At 49.3% G+C, this 21,895-nt stretch overlaps 2 protein-coding genes across 2 annotated transcripts in view; one reads left to right on the top strand and one right to left on the bottom strand.

Annotated features, from left to right (window-relative positions):
• Window positions 1-14,992, top strand: part of plekhg7 (pleckstrin homology domain containing, family G (with RhoGef domain) member 7) — a 79,064-nt gene extending 64,072 nt beyond the window's left edge. The window contains exons 12-17 of the mRNA XM_055653573.1: window positions 2,812-2,927; window positions 6,998-7,091; window positions 7,183-7,262; window positions 8,992-9,142; window positions 12,101-12,198; window positions 14,754-14,992. Coding sequence (XP_055509548.1) covers window positions 2,812-2,927; window positions 6,998-7,091; window positions 7,183-7,262; window positions 8,992-9,142; window positions 12,101-12,198; window positions 14,754-14,861 — 647 coding nt within the window. The 3' untranslated portion in view covers window positions 14,862-14,992. The remainder of the gene's footprint in view (window positions 1-2,811; window positions 2,928-6,997; window positions 7,092-7,182; window positions 7,263-8,991; window positions 9,143-12,100; window positions 12,199-14,753) is intronic.
• A 3,735-nt stretch (window positions 14,993-18,727) lies between these two features.
• eea1 (early endosome antigen 1) overlaps window positions 18,728-21,895 on the bottom strand; it is a 98,201-nt gene continuing 95,033 nt past the window's right edge. The window contains exon 31 of the mRNA XM_055652804.1: window positions 18,728-20,960. Coding sequence (XP_055508779.1) covers window positions 20,838-20,960 — 123 coding nt within the window. The 3' untranslated portion in view covers window positions 18,728-20,837. The remainder of the gene's footprint in view (window positions 20,961-21,895) is intronic.

Below are 21,895 nucleotides of genomic sequence, written 5' to 3'. Positions count from 1 at the left end.
TAACCTACAAACCTGTACGTCTTTGGAGTGTGGGAGGAAACTGGAGCTCCTGGAGAAAACCCACGCAGGTCACGGGGAGAATGTACAATCTCCATACATAGAAACATAGAAACATAGAAATTAGGTGCAGGAGTAGGCCATTCGGCCCTTCGAGCCTGCACCGCCATTCAATATGATCATGGCTGATCATCCAACTCAGTATCCCGTACCTGCCTTCTCTCTCTATACCCCCTGATCCCTTTAGCCACAAGGGCTACATCTAACTCCCTCTTAAATATAGCCAATGAACTGGCCTCGACTACCCTATGTGGCAGGGAGTTCCAGAGATTTACCACTCTGTGTGAAAAACGTTCTTCTCATCTCATACAGACAGCATCCGTGGTCAGGATCGAACCTGGGTCTCTGGTGCGGTAAGGCAGCAACTCTACCGCTGCGCCACTCCTCCCTTCCAATACACAATGTCCGTAGACCAAGTCTAACCTAATAGATGTTTCTTCACTCCAGTCACACACACTTTCCCATCCCTTTAGTTGTATTGCGTTCGGGCAGTTTATAACCCAGCGGGATGAATTTCAAGTCAATTCCTAGCATTCCTTCCCTTCCCTCACCCACCCTATGCATCCTATTAGTTCCACTTTTCTCATTCCATTATCAACTCTTCCCCAGCCAACAATGGGCCATTGTGGGCTCCACCCATCCGTAGTCATCTGTTGCTGGCCCTGCTTCGTTCTGGCCTGTTCTTACCTCCAGGTCCCTCCCCTCTACTTTCAGTCTGAAGAAGGGTCTCGACCTGAAACGTTACCCATCCTTTTTCTCCAGAGATGCTGCCTAACCCGCTGAGTTACTCCGGCACTTTGTGTCTTCCTTTACACTCATAGAGTCACAGTCATTCAGTGTGGAAACAGGCCCTTCAGCCCAACTTGCCCACACTGACCAACAATAGACAATAGACAATAGGTGCAGGAGTAGGCCGTTCGGCCTTTCGTGCCAGCACCGCCATTCAATGTGATCATGGCTGATCATCCCCAATCAGTACCCCGTTCCTGCCTTCTCCCCATATCCCCTGACTCTGCTATTTTTAAGAGCCCTATTTAGCTCTCTCTTGAAAGCATCCAGATAACCTGCCTCCACCGCCCTCTGAGGCAGTGAATTCCACTCTGTGTGAGTCTGTGGAAGATGTCCCATCTACACTTGTCCCACCTGCCTGTGCTTGGTCCATGCCCCTCGAAACATGTCCTATCCAAGTAACTGTCCAAATGTTCCTTAAACATTGCGATTGTACCTGCCTCAACTATTTCCTCTGGCAGCCTGTTCCACCTCCAGTTTAAATTCCATTTGGAATATTTTGGAGGACCAGGAAACCAAGAACCTCACCCACCACGACCACCCTTTGTGTGAAAAGTTTCCCCTCACATTCCTATTAACATGGCGCCCAATACTGAACACAATATTCTAAATGGGGCCTCACCAACGTCTTATACAACTGCAACATGACCTCCCAAGGTAGACAAAAATGCTGGAGAAACTCAGCGGGTGCAACAGCATCTATGGAGCGAAGGAAATAGGCAACGTTTCACGTTGCCTATTTCCTTCGCTCCATAGATGCTGCTGCACCCGCTGAGTTTCTCCAGCATTTTTGTCTACCTTCGATTTTCCAGCATCTGCAGTTCCTTCTTAAACACATGACCTCCCAATGTCTATACTCAATAGGTACACAAAAATGCTGGAGAAACTCAGCGGGTGCAGCAGCATCTATGGAGCGAAGGAAATAGGTGACGTTTCGGGCCGAAACCCAATACTCTGACGGATGAAGGCCAATGTGCCAAAAGCCATTTTGACCACCCTACCAAGCCTGTTCGACTACCTGTGATGCCACTGTCTACAAAATATGTACCTGCACGCCTAGATCCCTCTGCTCTACAACACTCCCCAGAGCCCTGTTGCACCACCTCACATTTCTCTATATTAAATTCCATCAGCCATTAGTTTTATTGTTGTGGCCAATCAACAAACATGTTGCCACGAGGAACCGCAGTTGCCGCCTGATCCAGAATGGGTTAAAATTCAGTCACGATCAGTAGCTTCAGCAACTCTCCTGTGCCCTGTATAATAGTTCAATGTGAACAATCACTTTTTTAGTTTAGTTTAGAGATACAGCGCGGAAACCGGCCCTCCCACCCACCGAGTCCGCGACGACCAGCGATCCCCGCACACTAACACTATCCTGCACACACTAGGGACAATTTACATTTATACCAAGCCAATTAACCTATACATTATACGTGTGGGGAAACTGAAATCTCGGAGAAACATAGACATAGAAACATAGAAAATAGGTACAGGAGTAGGCCATTCGGCCCTTCGAGCCTGCACCACCATTCAATATGATCATGGTTGATCATCCAACTCAGTATCCTGTACCTGCCTTCTCTCCATACCCCCTGATCCCTTTAGCCACAAGGGCCACATCTAACTCCCTCTTAAATATCGCCAATGAACTGTGGCCTCAACTACCTTCTGTGGCAGAGAATTCCAGAGATTCACCACTCTCTGTGTGAAAAATGTTTTCCTCGTCTTGGTCCTAAAAGATTTCCCCCTTATCCTTAAACTGTGACCCCTTGTTCCGGACTTCCCCAACATCGAGAAAATGCATGCGGTCATGGGGAGTACGGGCAAACTCTGTACAGACAGCACCCGTAGTCAGGATCGAACCCGGGTCTCCAGCGCTGCAAGTGCTGCAAGACAGCAACTCTACCGCTGCGCCACCGTGGCCCACACTTCTGCTGATGGATTATTTTTGTATGACATCAGGTGATCTGGAAGGGAAAGTGAAATGGCTGGACAGGATCCAGAAGTTTCAGCAGCTCCAGGAGATCATCGTTTGGCCTCCTGTCTGGGAGAGAAACAAGAAAGCCTTTGTACCTGAGGTGGGTCTATTGTTGGTATATTGTAGTGTATAGATACAGCATGGAAACAGGCCCTTCAGCCCACTGAGTCCACACTGACCAGCGATCTCCCACTCACACTAGTTCTATGTTATCCCATTTTCCCATCCGCTCCCTACAATTTACGGAAGCCAATTAACCTCCAAACCTGCGCGTCTATGGGATGTGGGAGGAAACACACATGGTCTCAGGAAGTGACAGCGAAAACAGACTCAGGAAGCTGGAGTAACTCAGCGGGACGGGCAGCATCTCTGGAGAAAAGCAATAGGTGACCTTTCGTGTCGAGACCCTTCTTCAGAACATGAAAACTCCACACCACAGCACCCGAGGTCAGGATCGAACCTGGGCCTCTGGCGCTGTGAGGCAGACACTCTACTGCTGTACCGCTGTGCGGCCACGTGGGGAACCGAGGAGGGGGAGGCGGGGCTGTGGAGGGGGAGGGGTAACCGCGGAGACCATAGGTGGTCTGCGGAGAGCGTAGAGCAGTGTGCTGCTAAAACCTACCAGGTGTGGGCGCTGCAGTGAACGATGGGGGAGCCAGGTGAGCGGCCGCCCGCATCCACGTGCCAGCGGCAGGCAGAAGACAGTACCGTCAGCGCCATAAACGTGGCGACACTTGTGTACTGCCTCGGTGAGGTCTGCTGTATATGGGTTTACCGGGTTGTACGCAAAGCAAAGCATTTCACTGTTGCTCGGTACACGTGACAATAAAGTAACATTGAATCATTAAACGGTTGGAGTGTCGGACTGCCGAGGCAACTCCAGCATAAACACGTGGCTGTCGTAGAGTTGTACCGGGGCTCGTGAGGTCTTCCTGCATTGTGGTCACTCCAGTTTCACTCGTTCATTAGATTCAGATTCAATCATTATTATCATTGTGCAGTGTACAGTACAGAGACAATGAAATGCAGTTAGCATCTCACCCAGAAGAGCGAACATAGAATAATGCACAGCAGAATATATATATGTACATACATTAGTGCAATTTTTCTGGTGGATGGACCTTCTTCAGTCTCCTCAGGAAGAAGAGACGCTGGTGAGCCTTCTTGACCAGAGTTGAGGTATTGTGGGTCCAAGAGAGGTCATCAGAGATGTTGACCACCAGAAACCTGAAGCTAGAAACACGTTCCACCTCCGTCGCGTTAATATGGATGGGGGTGTGCGTGCCGCCCTTGACCTTCTAAAGCACACAATGAGCTCCTTGATCTTCTTGGGCCAGGTTGTTGTCAGCGCACCTATTGGGCCTTCGTTCAAAAGCCAGTGAACACTGGCCTCACTGACACGGGGAGATCCTGCAGCCTCCCACACATCTATACTATCAATGAACACACATTTAAGCAAGAAATGCGAATGAATGTTCAAGAAGGAACTGCAGATGCTGGAAAATTGAAGGTAGACAAGAGTGCTGGAGAAACTCAGTGGGTGCGGCAGCATCTATGGAGCGAAGGAAATAGGCAACGTTTCGGGCCGAAACCCTTCTTCAGACGAATGGGTGTGAATGGAAAAGCAGCGTGGATGTGTGGGAGGCAGAACTGCAGATGCTGGTTTAAATCGAAGGTCGACACAAAATACTGCAGTAACTCAGTGGGACAGGCAGCTTCTCTGGAGAGAGGGAAATGGGGAATGTGTCAGGTCGAGACCATTCTTCAGCCTGATGTCAGGTGAGGGGGCGGGACAGAGATAGAACGGAGACAGTATGACTAGTGTGGGAACTGGGAAGGGGATGGAGAGAGGAAGCAAGGGCTATCTGAAGTTATAGATGTGTGTGAGGCTGGAAGATATCCCTGTGTCAATGAGGCCAGTGTCCACAGACATTTGAACAAAGGCCAATCGGGAACGAACGAGTAACGTGTGTGTGCAGTATGGATTATAGTACGGTTAATATCAATAGACCGGGGCCACTGGCCGCAGATACGTTGGGCCATTCTCTGCATCATAGCAAGATGGAGGGGGGGGGGGGGGAGGGGTGAAATAAATCTCTATACCAGTGAAGCAAAGTCCACGGCCTGCTGGAAGGGGGGTGTGACTTGGGCAACCAATCCCCCTAGTGCTGACGTTGCCCGCTGCTGGAAGCTGCAAACATCACTGCCCTCGGCTCCAACACTCAAGCTCAGTATCAACTCAATGGGACAGTGATACCTCTGCGGAACGGTGGCGCAGCGGTAGAGTGGACTAGGTTTGTCCCGCTGTGTGTTTGCAAAATGTCATTTTATCCCACTCATCATTTCAGTGGAAGTAGAGTGGCTGCCTCACAGCGCCAGGGACCCGGGTTCCATCCTGACTACGGGCACTTATTGTACGCAGTTTGTACATTCTCCCCGTGACCTGTGTGGGCTTTGCCCGGGTGCTCCGGTTTCCTCCCACAATCCAAAGACCTACAGGTCTGTAGGTTAATTGGCTTTAGTTAAAAAGCAATGTAAATTGTCCCTAGTGTGTAGGACAGTGCTCGTGTACGGGGAGATCACTGGCCTCACATTCCGACTCAGTGGCGATCAGTGTCAGGATCCCTCTCGCTGTAACATAGCTCGATCAAAGAGCTTGTGGAGTCGGAGACTAAGCGGGATTATCTAGGGCGGCGCAGCTGATAGAGCCGCTTCCTCACTGGAGGCCTGGGTTCCATCCTGACCTCGGGTGCTGTCTGCATGGAGTTTGCACGTTCACCTTGTCTTTTCTCGAGTGTTCCGGCTTATTCCCACATACCAAAGACCCGCGAATCTGTAGGTTAATCAGCCTGTAAATTGCCCCCTAGTGTGCAAGGTGGATTCAAAAGCTTAGATAATGTGGCACGGTGGCACAGCAGTAGAGTTGCTGCCTTACAGCACCAGAGACTCTGGTTCAATCCTGACTACGGGCGCTGTCTGTATGGAGTTTGTACGTTCTCCCCGTGACCTGCGTGGGTTTTCTCCGGGTGCTCTGGTTACTCCAACATTCCAAAGACGTGCAGGTTTGTAGTTTGGTTGGCCTCAGTAAAAATGGTACATGGTCCCTAGTACGTTTAGGATAGTGTTAGTGTACGGGGACCGCTGGTCAGCACGAACTCGGTCGACTGAAAGGCCTGTTTCCGCGTTGTATCTCTAAACCAAACTAAATAATGTGTAGGAAGGAACTGCTGGTTTAAACCGAAGATAGACACAAAAAGCTGGAGTTACCCAGCGGGTCAGGCAGCATCTCTGCAGAAAAGGGTGCGGGTGTCAGGGAATATGGGGAGAAGGCAGGAGAATGGGGTTAGGAGCAAGATAGATCAGCCATGATTGAATGGCGGAGTGGGCTTGATGGGCCGAATGGCCTAATTCTGCTCCTATTACTTATGACCTTTGGAATAGGTGACATTTCAGGTCGAGAACCTTCAGGTCTGAAGAAGGGCCTCGACTCAAAGTGCAATTATAAAGAAAGTACATCAGCGCCTCTACTTCCTGAGAAGATTACGGAGAGTCGGTTTGTCAAGGAGGACTCTCTCTAACTTCTACAGGTGCACAGTGGAGAGCATGCTGACCGGTTGCATCATGGCTTGGTTCTGCAACTTGAGCGTCCAGGTGAGGAAAAGACTACAAAAAGTAGTAAACACTGCCCAGTCCATCATCGGCTCTGACCTCCCTTCCATCGAGGGGATCTATCACAGTCGCTGCCTCAAAAAGGCTGGCAGTATCATCAAAGACCCACACCATCCTGGCCACACACTCATCTCCCTGCTACCTTCAGGTAGAAGGTACAGGAGCCTGAAGACTGCAACAACCAGGTTCAGGAATAGCTACTTCCCCACAGCCATCAGGCTATTAAACTTGGCTCGGACAAAACTCTGAACATTAATAGCCCATTATCTGTTGTTTGCACTTAATCCGTTTATTTATTCATGTGTGTATATATTTATACAATGGTATATGGACACACTGATCTGTTCTGTAGTCAATGCCTACTATGTTCTGTTGTGCTGAAGCAAAGCAAGAATTTCATTGTCCTATCAGGGACACATGACAATAAACTCTCTTGAATCTTGAACTTGAACTGTTGAAACTAAATAAGGGTCTGATTTTAACGCTGACAATTGTGTGCAGAGTCTTCGCCACCTGTTGAAAGACAACAGTGCAGACAATCTCCTCTCACCTGCCAACAGACAGCTTGTATACGAAGGGAGGATGACTCTGGTGGGTAAGTGGCTCTCATCCCAAGTTGGAAATATCCTCATGTTCATGTCAAATATGTGAAATAAACTGCTAATTCATACTTATTTTTTTAACAGGGGCTACAAAATTCCTGGATGTACATTTGTTTCTTTTTGACGATTTACTCCTAATCACTAAGATCAAACATGTTAAAAAGGTAATGTACACCTTCCATATAAAAAAGAGGAACTAGTTTAAAAGGTTTTAGTTTTGGAGATACAGTTTGGAAACAGGCCCTTCGGCCCTTCGCCAACCAGCCTAGTTCTATCCTACACACTAGGGACGATCGATAGAAGCCTACAAACCTGTACGCCTTGGGACATTGGGAAGAAACCAGAGCACCTGGAGAAAACCCACGTGGTCATTGGGAGAATGTACAAACTCTGTACAGACAGCACCCGTAGTCAGGATTGAACCTGGGTCTCCGGCGCTGTAAAGCAGCAACTCTACTGCTGCGCCACCGTGCCGCCCTTCACTGAAATTATAAATGGGACAAGATATTTTTCAAAGATACAGCAGGGAAACAGGCCCTTCGGCCCACTGAGTCCATGCCGTCCATTGATCACCATTCACTCTAGTTCCATATTAGCCCACCTTCTCATCCACTCTCTACATATTGCATTAATCTCCTCTTTAACCAGCAATGCCACCCCACCTCCTCTTCCTTCCTGAATATCGAACACCCCTGCATGTTTGGCTTCCAGCCTTGGTCACCCTGGAGCCATGTCTCCTTGATTCCAACTACATCATATTCCTTCACTACTAACTGCGCATTCAATTCATCCACCTTATTACGAACGTTCCTCACATTAAGGCACAAAGCTTTCAGGTTTGTTTTTCTCATCTCCCTTCTACCTTTTGCTTCAGTCCTCGTTTTTTGTCCCTCTGTCTCCTTGCATTGGGTTCCATCCCCCTGCCATTAGTTTGAACGTGACCTTCCCTACGCTCTCTTTCCCGTTAGCTGCACGCATACGCTTCCACGTTGTTGACTCCACCCCCCCCACTGTTTAGTTTAAGTCCTCTTCCTCAGCACCCTTGCCAATTTGATTCACCCAATCTATATGTAGATTGAAGTCACCCATTATAACTGTTTTACCTTTGTCGCACGCATTTCTAATTTCCTGTTTGATGCCATCTCCAACCACTACTACTGTTAGGTGGCCTGTACACAACTGCCACCAGCGTTTTCTGCCCTTTAGTGTTTCGCAGCTCTACCCATACCGATTCCACATCCTCCAAGCGAATGTCCTTCCTTTCTATTGCGTTAATCTCCTCTCTGACCAGCAACGCTACCCCACCTCCTTTTCCTTTCTGTCTATCCCTCCTGCATATTGAATATCCCTGGATGTTCAGCTCCCAGCCTTGGTTACCCTGGAGCCATGTCTCTGTGATCCCAACTATATCATAGTCATTAATAGCTATCTGCACATTCAACTCATCCACCTTATTACGAATGCTCCTTGCATTGAGACACAAAGCCTTCAGGCTTGTTTTTACAACACTCTCACCCCTTATACAATTATGTTGAAAAGTGGCCCTTTTTGATTTCTGCCGTGGTTTTGTCTGCCTGCCACTTTTACTTTTCACCTTGCTACCTATTGCTTCTACCCTCATTTTACACCCCTCTGTCTCTCTGCTCTTGCTCCCATCCCCCTGCCACATTAGTTTAAATCTTCCCCGACAGCACTAGCAAACACTCCCCCAAGGACATTGGTTCCATTCCAGCCCGGGTGCAGACCGTCCTGTCTGCACTCTATGTTGTACCCTTGATTGTATTTAAGTCTAGACGTTATGCCGACTGGACAGCATGCAACAAAAGCTTTTCACTGTATCTTGGTGCATGTGGCAAGCGTCTAAACTAAACTGATGATCTGTTCTCCCAGCAGAAAGCAGCCCTGGACACTGGCTTGAGAAACTCTTCTCCCATTCTTGAACTACAAGCCCTGGGCAGGGATGGAGTGCTGTGCAGCGTACTGGAACAACCCATCCCACTGGATAGATTAACACTCAAGAACATCGATCCCTTCCATTCAGCCGGTACTGTGTCCGATGTTGTTCTAGCCCCCCACCCCAACCTGTTTGAGAACATTACTCCAAATCCATCGTGTGTGTTAAGTGATTACATTGAAGATGCAACATGGTACAGACCCTTCGGCCAACTGGGTCCACGCTGACCAGCGATCCCCGTACACTATCACTATCCTACTCACACTAGGGACAATTTACAATCTTACCGAAGCCAATTAACCTACAAACCTGTACGCCTTTGGAGCGTGTGTGGAAACCGGAGCACCCGGAGAAAACCCACGCAGTCATGGGGAGAACGTGCAAACTCCATACAGACAGCACCCGTAGTCGGGATCGAACCCGGGTGTCCGGCGCGGTGAGGCAGCAACTCTAACGTGTGTCGCCCACTTGTGTCTCTTTTTTTCCTTCATGTTTGCTTCCGCCCACCTGCCTCTGTGTCCCAATCCACTCCGCGATCCACACAGCATCAACCTCACCCTGTCTCACCCTCCCCATCCTCTCACCACTTTCTAGGGCAGTCTTCCCTCGCCTCTCTCTCCGTCCTGGTGCAGGGTCTCAACCATCCCTTATTTCCCCTCCCCCTCCTTCCCATCACAGATGCTGCCTGACCTCCTGTTCCTCCAGCAGTTTATATTTTGTACCTAAACTGTACCCTTGTGTGCATGTTGGCAAGAACAGCAAGGTAGAAATCAGACTGTGATTTATCAAAATATCAGGAGAAAATGAGGGTGGTGCAGAGGGAGAGTTCTTGTCTTACTGCGCCAGAGACCCGGGTTTGATCCTAACTACAGGTGCTGCATGTACGGAGTTTTTAACGTTCTCCCTGTGACCTGTGTGGGTTTCTCCGGGATCTCTGGTTTCCTCCCACACTCCAATGACGTACAGGTTTGTCCGTTAATTTGCTTTGGTAAAGAGTGTAAATTTTCCCTAGTGTGTAGGATACTGCTAGTGTGCGGGGGTCGCTGGTCGGCGTGGACTCGGTGGGCCAAAGGGACTTTCCACGCTGTATCTTTAAACTAAACTTGCTTTTTCTAGAGTAAGGTCCTATTTCAGTTTTAATTAAGTCACATGTATGAGTCCTTTACTGACTGACTGACTGACTGAAGAGAAATACTTAAGGAAACATAGAAACATAGAAAATAGGTGCAGGAGGCCATTCGGCACTTCGAGCCAGCACCGCCATTCATTGTGATCATGGCTGATCATCCCCAATCAATAACCCGTGCCTGCCTTCTCCCCATATCGCTTGACTCCACTAGCCCCTAGAGCTCTATCTAACTCTCTATTAAATCCATCCAGTGACTTGGCCTCCACTGCCCTCTGTGGCAGGGAATTCCACAAATTCACAACTCTCTGGGTGAAAACGTTTTTCTCACCTCAGTCTTAAATGGCCTTTATTCTAAGACTGTGGCCCCTGGTTCTGGACTCACCCAACACTGGGAACATTTTTCCTGCATCTAGCTTGTCCAGTCCTTTTATAATTTTATATGTTTCTATATGACCACCCCCCCCCCCCTCATCCTTCTAAACTCCAGTGAACACAAGCCTAGTCTTTTCAATCTTTCCTCATATGACAGTCCCGCCATCCCAAGGATCAATCTCGTGAACCTACACTGCACTGCCTCAATCACAAGGATGTCCTTCCTCAAATTAGGAGACCAAAACTGTACACAATGGAGACCAAAACTGTACACAAATATACAGGCCTGAGTTAATCCAGCACTTTGTGTCTTTCTTTTAAAGTAAATACAGAAGTGCTTTAACCTATATTATGTGGGTGTGTAAGGTATTTCCAACTCATTGTAATGCTCGTGGCTTCCAGAGGCAGGGCAGTCAGCGTATTCTGCTGGCTGACACTGTAATAAGGGTTTTCCCTTCAGTAAGGAGCAGGCAGAACAATAATTTCCAGTTCCATCCTCCAGGACATTCCTCCTCGGCAGTCCTTTGTACTGACCATCCCACCGGGAGTGTCACAAACACTGTGCCCTTCACTATCACTAGCAGGTCACGTAGCAATCCCTGGAAAACATGGACAGGTGACAGTTCGGGATTAGACAAACCCCTGTGCTTTGCGAACATGATAGACAGTCCCAATTGAGGCAAGGGTACAAGAACGTCCGAGCACACAGCCAATTTAGAGTCAAACAGTGTGGAAACAGGCCCTTCAGCTCAACTTGCCCACACCGGCCAACATGCCCCATCTACACTAGTCCCATCTGCCTCATCTCTCTAAACCTGTCCTAACCATGTACCTGTCTAAATGTTTCATAAACGTTGCCATAGAAGCCGCCTCAACTACCTCCTCCAGCAGCTCGTTCCATACTCCCACCACCCCTTGTGTAAAAGTTAGCCCTCGGATTCCCGTTAAATTGTTTCCCCCCTCACGTTAAACGTAAGGTTCTTGATTCCTCTGGTTCTTGATTCCACTACACATTCCAAGAGACTCTGTGCATCTACCCGATCTATTGCTCTCATGATTTTATACACCTCTATAAGATCACCCCTCATCTTCCTGCACTTCAAGGAATATCCAGTCCGCTTAACCTCTCCCTATAGCTCAGATCGAGTCCTGGCAGCAGCCCAGTAAATCTTCTCTGCACCCTTGCGGGTGCAATGTGGACATATGTAATGCTCGGAAGATAAGGAGAAGTCGATGTGCTTTACCAGTCAACCAGCAGTAGGTTTAAAGTCGGGTTGTGTTAACGCAGCCCTGTGTCAACAAGCAATGGCGTGGGTGAACGGCAAGCCCAGCGCAAGCTCCTCTTGCAACCTCTGGTAATGAGAGGCCAAATGTTGTGTGGAACACCATGTGCTGAAGTAGAACTCAGTGGGTCAGGCAGCATCTCGGGGGAGGAGGGGGCATGGATAGGTGACGTTTCAGGTCGGGACCCTTCTTCAACCAAGTGTTGTTTGTTGGTCTGTTTCACTTGTCCACATCACTGAACCCTATCGATTCTCTGCCTGCAGGCTGTGGATTGCGTGACGCTTTTCTAATCGTACATCTAAACCGCTACCACCAGTCCATAGGAATCTTCACACTTCAAGCACATTCCGAGTCAGCTAAGGTAAAATGAACAGTGAACACAACTAAGTTATAACGTGGAAGACTTCAAACTGCAGTAACAGTGGTGACTGGTCGAATTGAAAGCTCGGGGGCTTACAGGCTACAGCAAGGGGGCTATCACACATTGAATGAAAGGGGAGGGGGTGGGTTGGGGGTCTGTGCAATATAGGCTAAGTAGGTGCAATGTGAAGTTTCCTGTCAGACGCAGGGCTTGAGGAAGCGACTGAGGTAGGGAGGGATGAGGCATGGAGTCAGTTGTACAGCATGGAAACAGGCCCACCTTGCCCACACCGACCAACATGTCCCATCTACACTAGTCCCACCTGCCTATGTTTGGCCCATATCCCTCGAAACCTGTCCTATCCATGTACCTGTCTAAATGTTTCTTAGATGTTGCCATAGATCCTGCCTCAACTATCTCCTCCGGCAGCCCGTTCCAAACACCTACCATCCTTTGTGTGAAAAAGTTACCCCTCAGGTTCCTATTAAATCTTTCCCCCTTCACCTTAGACCTATGTCCTCTGGTTCTCGATTCCCCTGCTCTGGGCAAGATACTTTGCGTCCACCAAATCTAGTCCTCTCATGACTTTGTACACATCTATAAGATCACACCTCATCCTCCTCTGCTCCAAGGAACAGAGACCTAGCCTGCTCAACCTCTCCCTATAGCTCAGGCCCTCAAGTCCTGGCAACATCCTCGTCAATCTTCTCTGCACCCTTTCTAGCTTGACAACATGCTTGGACTTGTAACATGATCTGGAGTTTTGGAGGCAGAGGGAAGGAAGACCTGGAGTATTGTGTGTAGTTTTGGTCCGCTAATTTGAGGAAGGACATTTTTGCTATTGAGGGAGTGCAGCGTAGGTTTACAAGGTAAATTCCCGGGATGGCGGGACTGTCATATGCTGAGAGAATGGAGCAACTGGGCTTGTACACTCTGGAGTTTAGGGTGAGAGGGGATCTCATTGAAACATATAAGATTGTTAAGGGTTTGGACACGCTAGAGGCAGGAAACATGTTCCCGATGTTGGGGGAGTCCAGAACCAGGGCCAGTTTAAGAATAAGGAGTAAGCCATTTAGAACGGAGACGAGGAAACACTTTTTCTCACAGAGAGTGGTGAGTCTGTGGAATTCTCTGCCTCAGAGGGCGGCGGAGGCAGGTTCTCTGGATGCTTTAAAGAGAGAGCTAGATAGGGCTCTTAAAAATAGTGGAGTCAGGGGATATGGGGAGAAGGCAGGAACGGGGTACTGATTGGGGATGATCAGCCATGATCACATTGAATGGCAGTACTGGCTAGAGGGGCCGAATGGCCTACTCCTGCACCTCTTGTCTATTGAACTGATGGAAATATCTTAAACTACGAGAGGCCTGGATGGGTAGACAGCCTGAACCTTTTTCCCCAGGGCTGAAATGCCAAAGTATAGAGGACATGGTTATAAGGTGAGGGGGGAATGAGACCTGTGGGGCAAGTTATCTTTTGCTTTACAGGATTGTGGTGAGTGCCTGCAACATTCTGCCCGGGGTTGTGGTGGCAGCAGATACAATAGTGGTGTTTAAGAGGCTTTTGGATAGGCACATGGATATGCAGGAAATGCATCACGTGCAGGCATTAGTTTAACCCGGCATCATGTTCAGCATGGACATTGTGGGCCGAAGGGCCTGTTCCTGTGCTGTACTGTTCTATGTTTCATGATCAGTCTAGCTGGCAATATAGAGGAGTGAGTGGGGAGCTGATGGGTGACTGGGACCCGCGACCCCCGTACACTAGCAGTAACCTACACACTAGTGACCATTTACAAGTTTTACTGAAGCCAATTGACCTACAAACCAGTGCGTCTTTGGAGTGTGGGGGGGGGGGGGGGGAGTTCCCCAGGAACATCCAGGGGAAACCCACGTGGTCACAGAGAGAACGTACAATACTGTGTCCAGACAGCACCCGTATTCAGGATCGAACCCGGGTCTGTGGCAGCAACTCTACAGCTGCGACACCATGCCACCCTTGAATATGCACGGGGAATGGCCCAGATAAACTGAATTCCAGATTTGATCCTGACTACAGGTGCTGTCTGTTCGGAGTTTGCATGTTCTCCCAGTAACCGGGTGGGTTTTTTCCCCGGGTGCTCCGGTTTCCTCCTAGATACAAAGACTTGCGGCTTTGTAGGTTAATTGGCCCCTCCCTGTAATTTGTTCCTAGTTTGTCGGATAGAATTAGTGTACGGACGATCGTTGGTCGGCACGGACTCGATGGGCCGAAGGGCGCCTTTTCCATACTGTATCTCGCAACTAAACTAAGACCAAGGATAGTTTTCAAAACAGATCAGGGTACTGTTGTATGATTGAGTTTTATTTGGTTGTCTATAACTAGATCTCAAGTCTCGGGTCTCAGTTCAGGATTTCCTTTGGCCATTGTCCACCACTGTCTTCCTGCAGTAGGGGGCGACACTGAGCACTCCAGAGGAATGTGGCGTTAGGAGTCATGGCTCTCTTTGGTAGGAGCCAGTGTTGCAATGGTGCTGAGGAACGCACACACCAACATGAACACGGTTCTTCTCTTTCAGAAAACATGGATGTCGCACATCGAGTCAGCATCCGCGGCGTACAGGGACATTATCGACCCCCCTCACCCACGCTTCCGACCAGCGGTGCAGGAATCGTCAGAAATCTAACTCCTGCTAAAACTCTGCCCAGTTGCCCAGATCTGTTCAGCGCATTTTGGAGAGAAAAAAAAATATCTACCTCTTGCATTCTATTTTGCAAATACTTCTGGTTTTTAATAAATGTGTCAATGCTTTTTAAATCTTTGTTACTTGTTTAATATTCTGCAAGAATGAGGCAGCACGGTGGCGCAGCGGTAGAGTTGCTGCCTCACAGCGCCAGAGACCTGGGTTCCATCCTGACTACGGGTGCTGTCTGTACGGAGTTTGTACGTTCTCCCTGTGACCGCGTGGGTTTTCTCCTGGTGCTCCGGTTTCCTCCCACATTCCAAAGACGTGCAGGCTTGTAGGTTAATTTGGCTTCGGTAAAATTTGTAAGTTGTCCCTGGTGTGTGTAGGACAGTGTTGGTGTGCGGGGATCGCTGGTCGGCACGGGCTCGGTGGACTGAAGGGCCTGTTTCCACGCTGCATCTCTGAAGTAAACAGAACTAAATAGTAGCACACTATAATATCAATCTTTCCTGCATACGATGCTAATCTGGGGCTCTACATCTGGCCTGTCCACTGCTGAGCACACATTGACCACTTTGTGCAGTGCAAGCAGGTCACCCTTTTGTCCCTTTGCCAAATGGCACTGAACAATGAAGAGACATCCAATACCGTGACAGATACGGGGACAGTGGGAGAGTCTAGGACCAGACGCCAGTCTCACAACAGAAGGAGGCTAACATGCCAGCAACAGGTTTAGCAGTAGCAGAATTATGCCTGCATCAGGGGGGCATTAGCTGTAAAGAGAGGTGGGACAGACTAGCATGGTTTTCTCGGCAACATTGGAGCTTGAGAGGACACCGAATGCAAGTATATAAAATGATGAAGGGCATAGATAGGGTCGACAGCCATCCTTTCCTCAAGGATGGAAGTATCAAATACTAGAGGACATAGCTTTAAAGATGAGAGGGAATAGTTTATAGGAGACGTGCGGGGCAAGTTTTTTTACTCAGAGGGTGGTGAGTGCCTGGAACGCACTGACAGGGGTAGAGGTAGGGGCAGAAACGGTGGTGACATTGAAGAGACTTTTGTAAAAGCACATGCCTGTGCCGTGAATGGAGGGACATGGATCATGTGCAGGCAGGCAAGGGTTGGCCTCGCCTCGGCACCATGGTTGGCACATGGTCGCTGAAGGGCCTGTTGAACTGTTTGACGATCTGCGAATAGGCCCTTTGGCCCACAACGTCTGTGCTGAACATGATGCCAAGCTAAACTAATCTCCTTGCTCTGCATGCAATCCATGTCCCTCCATTCACTGCATAGGCATGTGCTTTTACAAAATGTTCCTTCTTTATGTCTGCAAAGCCCTTAATGCCCCCACCTACATCAAAAGTCTGCTTATCCACCACACCACCTCCAGGTCCCTCAGATCAGCCGACTTGGGGTTACTGAACATCCCGCGATCTAGGCATAAGCTCAGGGGCGACCGTGCCTTTGCGGTTGCAGCTCCTAGACTGTGGAACAGCATCCCCCTTCCCATCCGAACCGCCCCCTCCATCAACTCTTTTAACTTAAAACTCATCTTTACTCTCAAGCCTTTCTTGACGTCCTCTGAGGGAGTATTATGTATGTATTTATGTATGTACTTAATCTATGAACCAATGTTGTATAACGTTAGTGCCTCCACCAATGTTGAGCGCTTTGGTCAACGAGAGTTGTTTTGTAAATGTGCTATAGAAATAAAAATGACTTGACTCCATTCCCTGCATATCCATGTGCCTGTCTTAAAGCCTCTTAAACACCACTATAGTCTAGTAAGGTTGTAAGTGATAGGAGCAGAATTAGGCCATTTGGCCCATCACGTCTACTCCGCCATGGCTGATCTATCTCCTAACCCCACTTCTTCAACCTCTGACACCACTTGCCTCCACCAGTGTCAAATAACTTGCCCTGCACATCGCCTTTAAACGTTGCCTCTTTCAGCTTGGAGCTACACATTTCGTCATTGACATTTCCACCCTGGGGAAAGGGTCTGACCGCATGAATCTTGTCTTTGAAGTTTCGGGTTGAGACCTTTCTTCAGACCAGTTAAATTTATTTTAGAGATACAACACGGGGCCAGGCCATTCCGCCCACTGCACCAACCAGTGATCCCAGCACACTAACACTATCCTACACACGCTAGGGACAATTTACAATTTTTTTACCAAAGCAAATTAACCTACAAACCTGTATGTCTTTATAATGTGGGAGGAAAACGGAGCACCCAGAGAAAACCCACACCGGTCACGGGGAGAACGTTTAGACTCCACACAGACAGCACCTGCAGTCGGGATGGAACCTGGGTCTCTGGCGCTGTAAGGCAGCAAGCCTACCGCTGCGCCACCGTGCCACTTGTAAAATTCACCTTCTTCATGGATGCCATCGTGAATGGAAAGTTGCCACTGCAGCCCATTCTGGCCTCTTGCAAGTCCAGACCACAATGAACCACTTGTAATATTGGCATCTCTGCAAGTCATGTGAAATTGGACAATTTTTAGGATTGTCAGGGTAGCATGCCGAACTGCAACAATAAAAGCTAGAACGAGCAACAAATGCCAACTGAACCATTTCCCAACCTCCACAATGCCTTTCACCAAATAACGTTTCCTTCCTCCAAGTTGCACCAACACCTCTCCCTTCTCAAAGGCGTGAGCTTCTCCGGGCTCTGTGGCCTTCCATCGATGGGGCTGGAAGCCTCCTAGGACTGTCGTGAGCCCCACCGCGGGGCGCGGATTTAACATCGGAGCTGATCCCTTGCCCGGGATCGCTCCCACCACGGACTTTACCATCAAGAGCTCGCTGTCTTCGGGAGAGGCTGAGTCGGGAAACTCCAACGCCGCAGAAGGTTCGACCTGCCCCGACGCGAGTCTCGATCGCCCAGTGCGGGGGAGCTGACAATCCCCCGGTGCGGGAGCGGATTGCCTCGACGCGGAGTGCCCGAACCTCGCCGACTATGGGAGTCAAGATCGTCCTGTCAACGGGGGCTCGAGGCCCACGACCGAGGAAGAACTAAGGGAAAGGACAAACTTTATTTCGCCTTCTATCACAGTGAGGAATGTGTAGGGGTCACTGTGGTGGATGTTCATGTTAAAATGTGTTTTTGAGTCTGTATGACTGGCCAGTGAAATTCTAAAGGGAGGGAATGACGAATGTAGGGGAAAGAGGGCTTTGGGGAATTATGTGAAAGTATGAAAGTGGGGAATCTCATGTCGATAGGGTGGTACAGAAAGCTTTGGTGTGGTCCTTTATAATCAGAGCTATTTGAGTATAGAAGTGGGATGTAATTGTGGAGCGTACAGAGGAAGATTTTACTTCGAATGTTGCGGTTTCAGCATGTTGCAAACATACTTGCTGAATAAAGTGTAATTCTGATTCTCACTGAACCTCAGTTCACACGACAATAAACTAAACTAAACCACACAATCCAAGTTACAGAAGCTTTGCATGAAATACAGCTTCCATAACAGCTGGATGTGTGTGGAAAGATGACGTGCTTGAAAGAAAAACAGAAAGTGTTGGAAACACTCAGCTGGTCAGGCAGCATCTGTGGAGACACAAACAGACTCAACGCTTCAGCTTGTCCACCCTCTCACAATGGGTGAGGGGGGGAGAGAGAGGACGGAGGGGGAGAGAGATGGAGGGGGAGGGGGAGAGAGGGGAGATGGGGGGGGGAGCGAGACTGGGGGGGAGAGAGACGGGAGGGGGGGGGGGGGGGGGAGGGGGAGGGCTGGAGGGAGGAGGGAGGGGGAGGGAGATGGAGGGGGAGAGGGAGAGAGAGAGGGAGGGAGATGGCACAAATTTTGAGTGGGTTTTAGATGCTTTGTATGATAAAATAATCATAGATGTCGTTTTACTAAACAATAAATGTAATTGTGGTGGCACCGTTCAAATTAACAGTTGTACTATAAACAGTTGTACATGATCTTCATCCAGTAGTGAGAATTAAACCTTCAAATTATCTATACACAGGTTCACATGATAGTACGGAAGTTAATACAATTTTTGTACACAGTTGCCTATTATTCACATCATTTCGTTTAAAACAACAAGCCATGAAGCAACTAGTTTGTGTGAGGCGAGTCATACAGGCATGGAAACTCAAGACTGCCAGCACCTTGTCCTTTCGCCCATCCAGTGTCGGTGTGATGACATCTCTCTCAAGCTTACTCCGCTATTAACAGAAGAGTTGTGTAAGAGGGCAGGGAGAACTGGACCAGAATTGGTGCCACATTTGTGAACCGCAACTCCTCCCGTGGCTGAATCTTGTGAATTTAGCAGAGGTTTATATTTGGCAAGGAGCACCCGTTAAAATAACGCCCCTTTTAAATGGTTGGCAATGGGGTTGCGGGTGCGAATGTGTTTGTACAAGGAAAAGAAATATTATGTAACCGTGCATACTAATATATGATTGAGGTGTGGGAACTATAAAGCAGGCAGCATTTGGATAATGTTATTAAATAGTCAGTAAAATGGAGAAACAAGGAACTGCAGATGCTGGGTTACAAGAAAAGACGCAAAAGTGTTGTGAGGAACTCAGCTGGTCAGGCAGGATTGCTTGAAAACATAGATAGGTGGCGTTTTGGGTCAGAATTTGAAAAAGGGTCCCGACCGGAAATGTCACCCACCCACGTTCTCTGGAGATGCTTTGGAAGGAACTGCAGGTGCTGGTTTACACTGAAGATAGACACAGGTAGCTCAGCGGAACAGGCAGCATCTCTGGAGAGGAGGAATGGGTGACATCTCGACCCGAAACGCCACCCATTCCTTCCCTCCAGAGATGCTGCCTTCCCTCTAAGCTACTCCAGCATTTTGTGTCCATCTCGAGAGATGCTGCTGAGTTAACCCCACCACTTTTGGAAATGGTCTTTTAAAATATTCAGCATTTGGGTCTTGCCTCACTTTCAAGAGGAAAATCCCAGGGAAAGCAGTGGATGTTCCGGTTTCAGGCAGAGTTTAATACTGTAACGCAAAGACAAGGATTGGACATGTGAATGGTGGCAGTGTGTGTTGAAGAGGAGGGTTCGAGTGCGGGCGGGCGGGAGGGAGGAGGGAGTGAGGGGTGGCTCAGCAGCAGCGGGGTGCTCCTGTAGGAGGCCACACTGACTGCCGAGAGCAGGAGCTGGCTGTTAACGTTTAGCCACAGACCACCCAGGAAGTCGGAGGCACCAAGAAGCCCACCCCAGCAGCCCGTGAAGTGAAATGCGAGACGGAGCTGCACGGGTTCACCTTACAACCCGTCCCGAGGCACAACAGGACCGCGGTGAGCAGTAGAAACAAAATGGCCACTTTCCCCATCACTCAAGTACATGGAACGGATGGATCACGGACAGAACCGATAGAGACAGAACTGGAACTAGTCACAACTGATCGACATCAGGTGTACAGAGAAACTAGTAAGCAAACACCCAGCTCCAATCACTCCATAAAAAGCTCCAGGGGGAGAACAGTTAACATTTGCTAGATATCACCTCCCCCCGCCCGCCCGCACAATGGCAGCAGCCGAGGGTTTCTCATCATCACCAGCTTCCAGAGGAACCCAGTGGGAAGTCATAAAGCAGGTACATTGCCCAAAGCTTGATGAGGGCCCACAAGGTAACCCTCGCTTTCAAAATGTTTTTACGCCAGATCTCAGTGCAACGCAGAATCTCACTATATTTACGGCCACGGTCTGTTTGTGTGGTTTCTGGTAAAATCATTGGGTTATTCCTGAACCTGGATGATCAACTTTCCCCCGTTAGAGGAAGGCCCACCCCCCGTTAAATCTACAAGAGGTGTGGACCCCACCAATGTCTGAACCGTGACCGGGTGGGTGCGGACGGTTCCCGACCTTCGTGCAGCATCCAGCGGCCGCGCCCACACCTTCCACACGCATCCTTGGTTGGGGATACAAAAAGCCAGCGCGGACACAAGGGGAAGGAGGGAGAGGAGGGGGTTGCAGGCTCGCCGTCTGCCGGCCGCTCATCCCTGCAGCTCGCCGAAACACGTGTTGCACACTCGCACAGGCTTCTTCGACGAGGGGGTTAAGGCATTCTGGCCAGAGCATTCGGCACAGAAAATGTTCCCGCAGTTTCTGCAGTGGTGCTGCAAGGGGGAAGAAAGGGAGCATTCAGTAAATCACAGCACCCACATCCGCTCCATTCACCGTTTTAGTGTTGTTTAGTTTAGAGATGCACCGCGGAAACAGGCCCTTCGGCCCACCCAGTCCACGCTGATCAGCGATCCCCACACTAACACTATCCCACAGGCACTAGAGATAATGGGCGCAGCGGTGGAGTCACAGCGCCAGAGACCCAGGTTCGATCTTGACCATGGGTGATTGTCTGTACGTTCTTGCCATGACCTGCGTGGGTTTTCTCCAAAATATTTGGTTTCCTCCCACAGGTACAGGTTTGTCGGCTTGGTATGAGTGTAAAATTGCCCTAGTGTGTAGGATTGTGGCAGTGTGCGGGGATCGCTGGTCGGCGCCGACTCGATGGGCAGAAGGGCCTGTTTTCGCGCTGTATCTCTAAACTAAACTAAAACATTTACATTTTCACCAAAGCCAATTAACCTAAAAACCTGCGTGTCTTTGGAGTGCGGGAGGAAACCGTAGCACCCGGAGAAAACCCACACAGGTCACGGGGAGAACGTGCACACTCCGTGCAGACAGCACCTGTAGTCGGCATCACATGCAGGTCTGTGGTGCTGTGAGGCAACAAGTCTACAGCTGCGCCGCCGTGCCGTACCTGCTGTGAACTGGTGGGGGTGATGCAGGACCTCAGAACGCAGCACTCCTGTATCGCCACTCCATGTCCCACAGCCCTTCCCCACTGAGCAGAACTCACAGTAATGGAATTCTGGCTGCCTCTGCTCTCTCTCCCCTTATCCTCGCTCTTCATGGAGTATTGTGTGCAGTTTTGGTCCCCTAATTTGAGGAAGGACATTCTTGCTATTGAGGGAAGTGCAGCGTAGGTTTACAAGGTTAATTCCCGGGATGGCGGGTCTGTCATATGCTGAGAGAATAGAGCGGCTGGGCT

This window comes from Leucoraja erinacea, chromosome 22 (assembly GCF_028641065.1).
Source record: "Leucoraja erinacea ecotype New England chromosome 22, Leri_hhj_1, whole genome shotgun sequence".
Taxonomy (NCBI): domain Eukaryota; kingdom Metazoa; phylum Chordata; class Chondrichthyes; order Rajiformes; family Rajidae; genus Leucoraja; species Leucoraja erinaceus.
The sequence above is the reverse complement of the archived record's forward strand: the minus strand, read 5'-3'. Positions and strand labels throughout refer to the sequence as shown.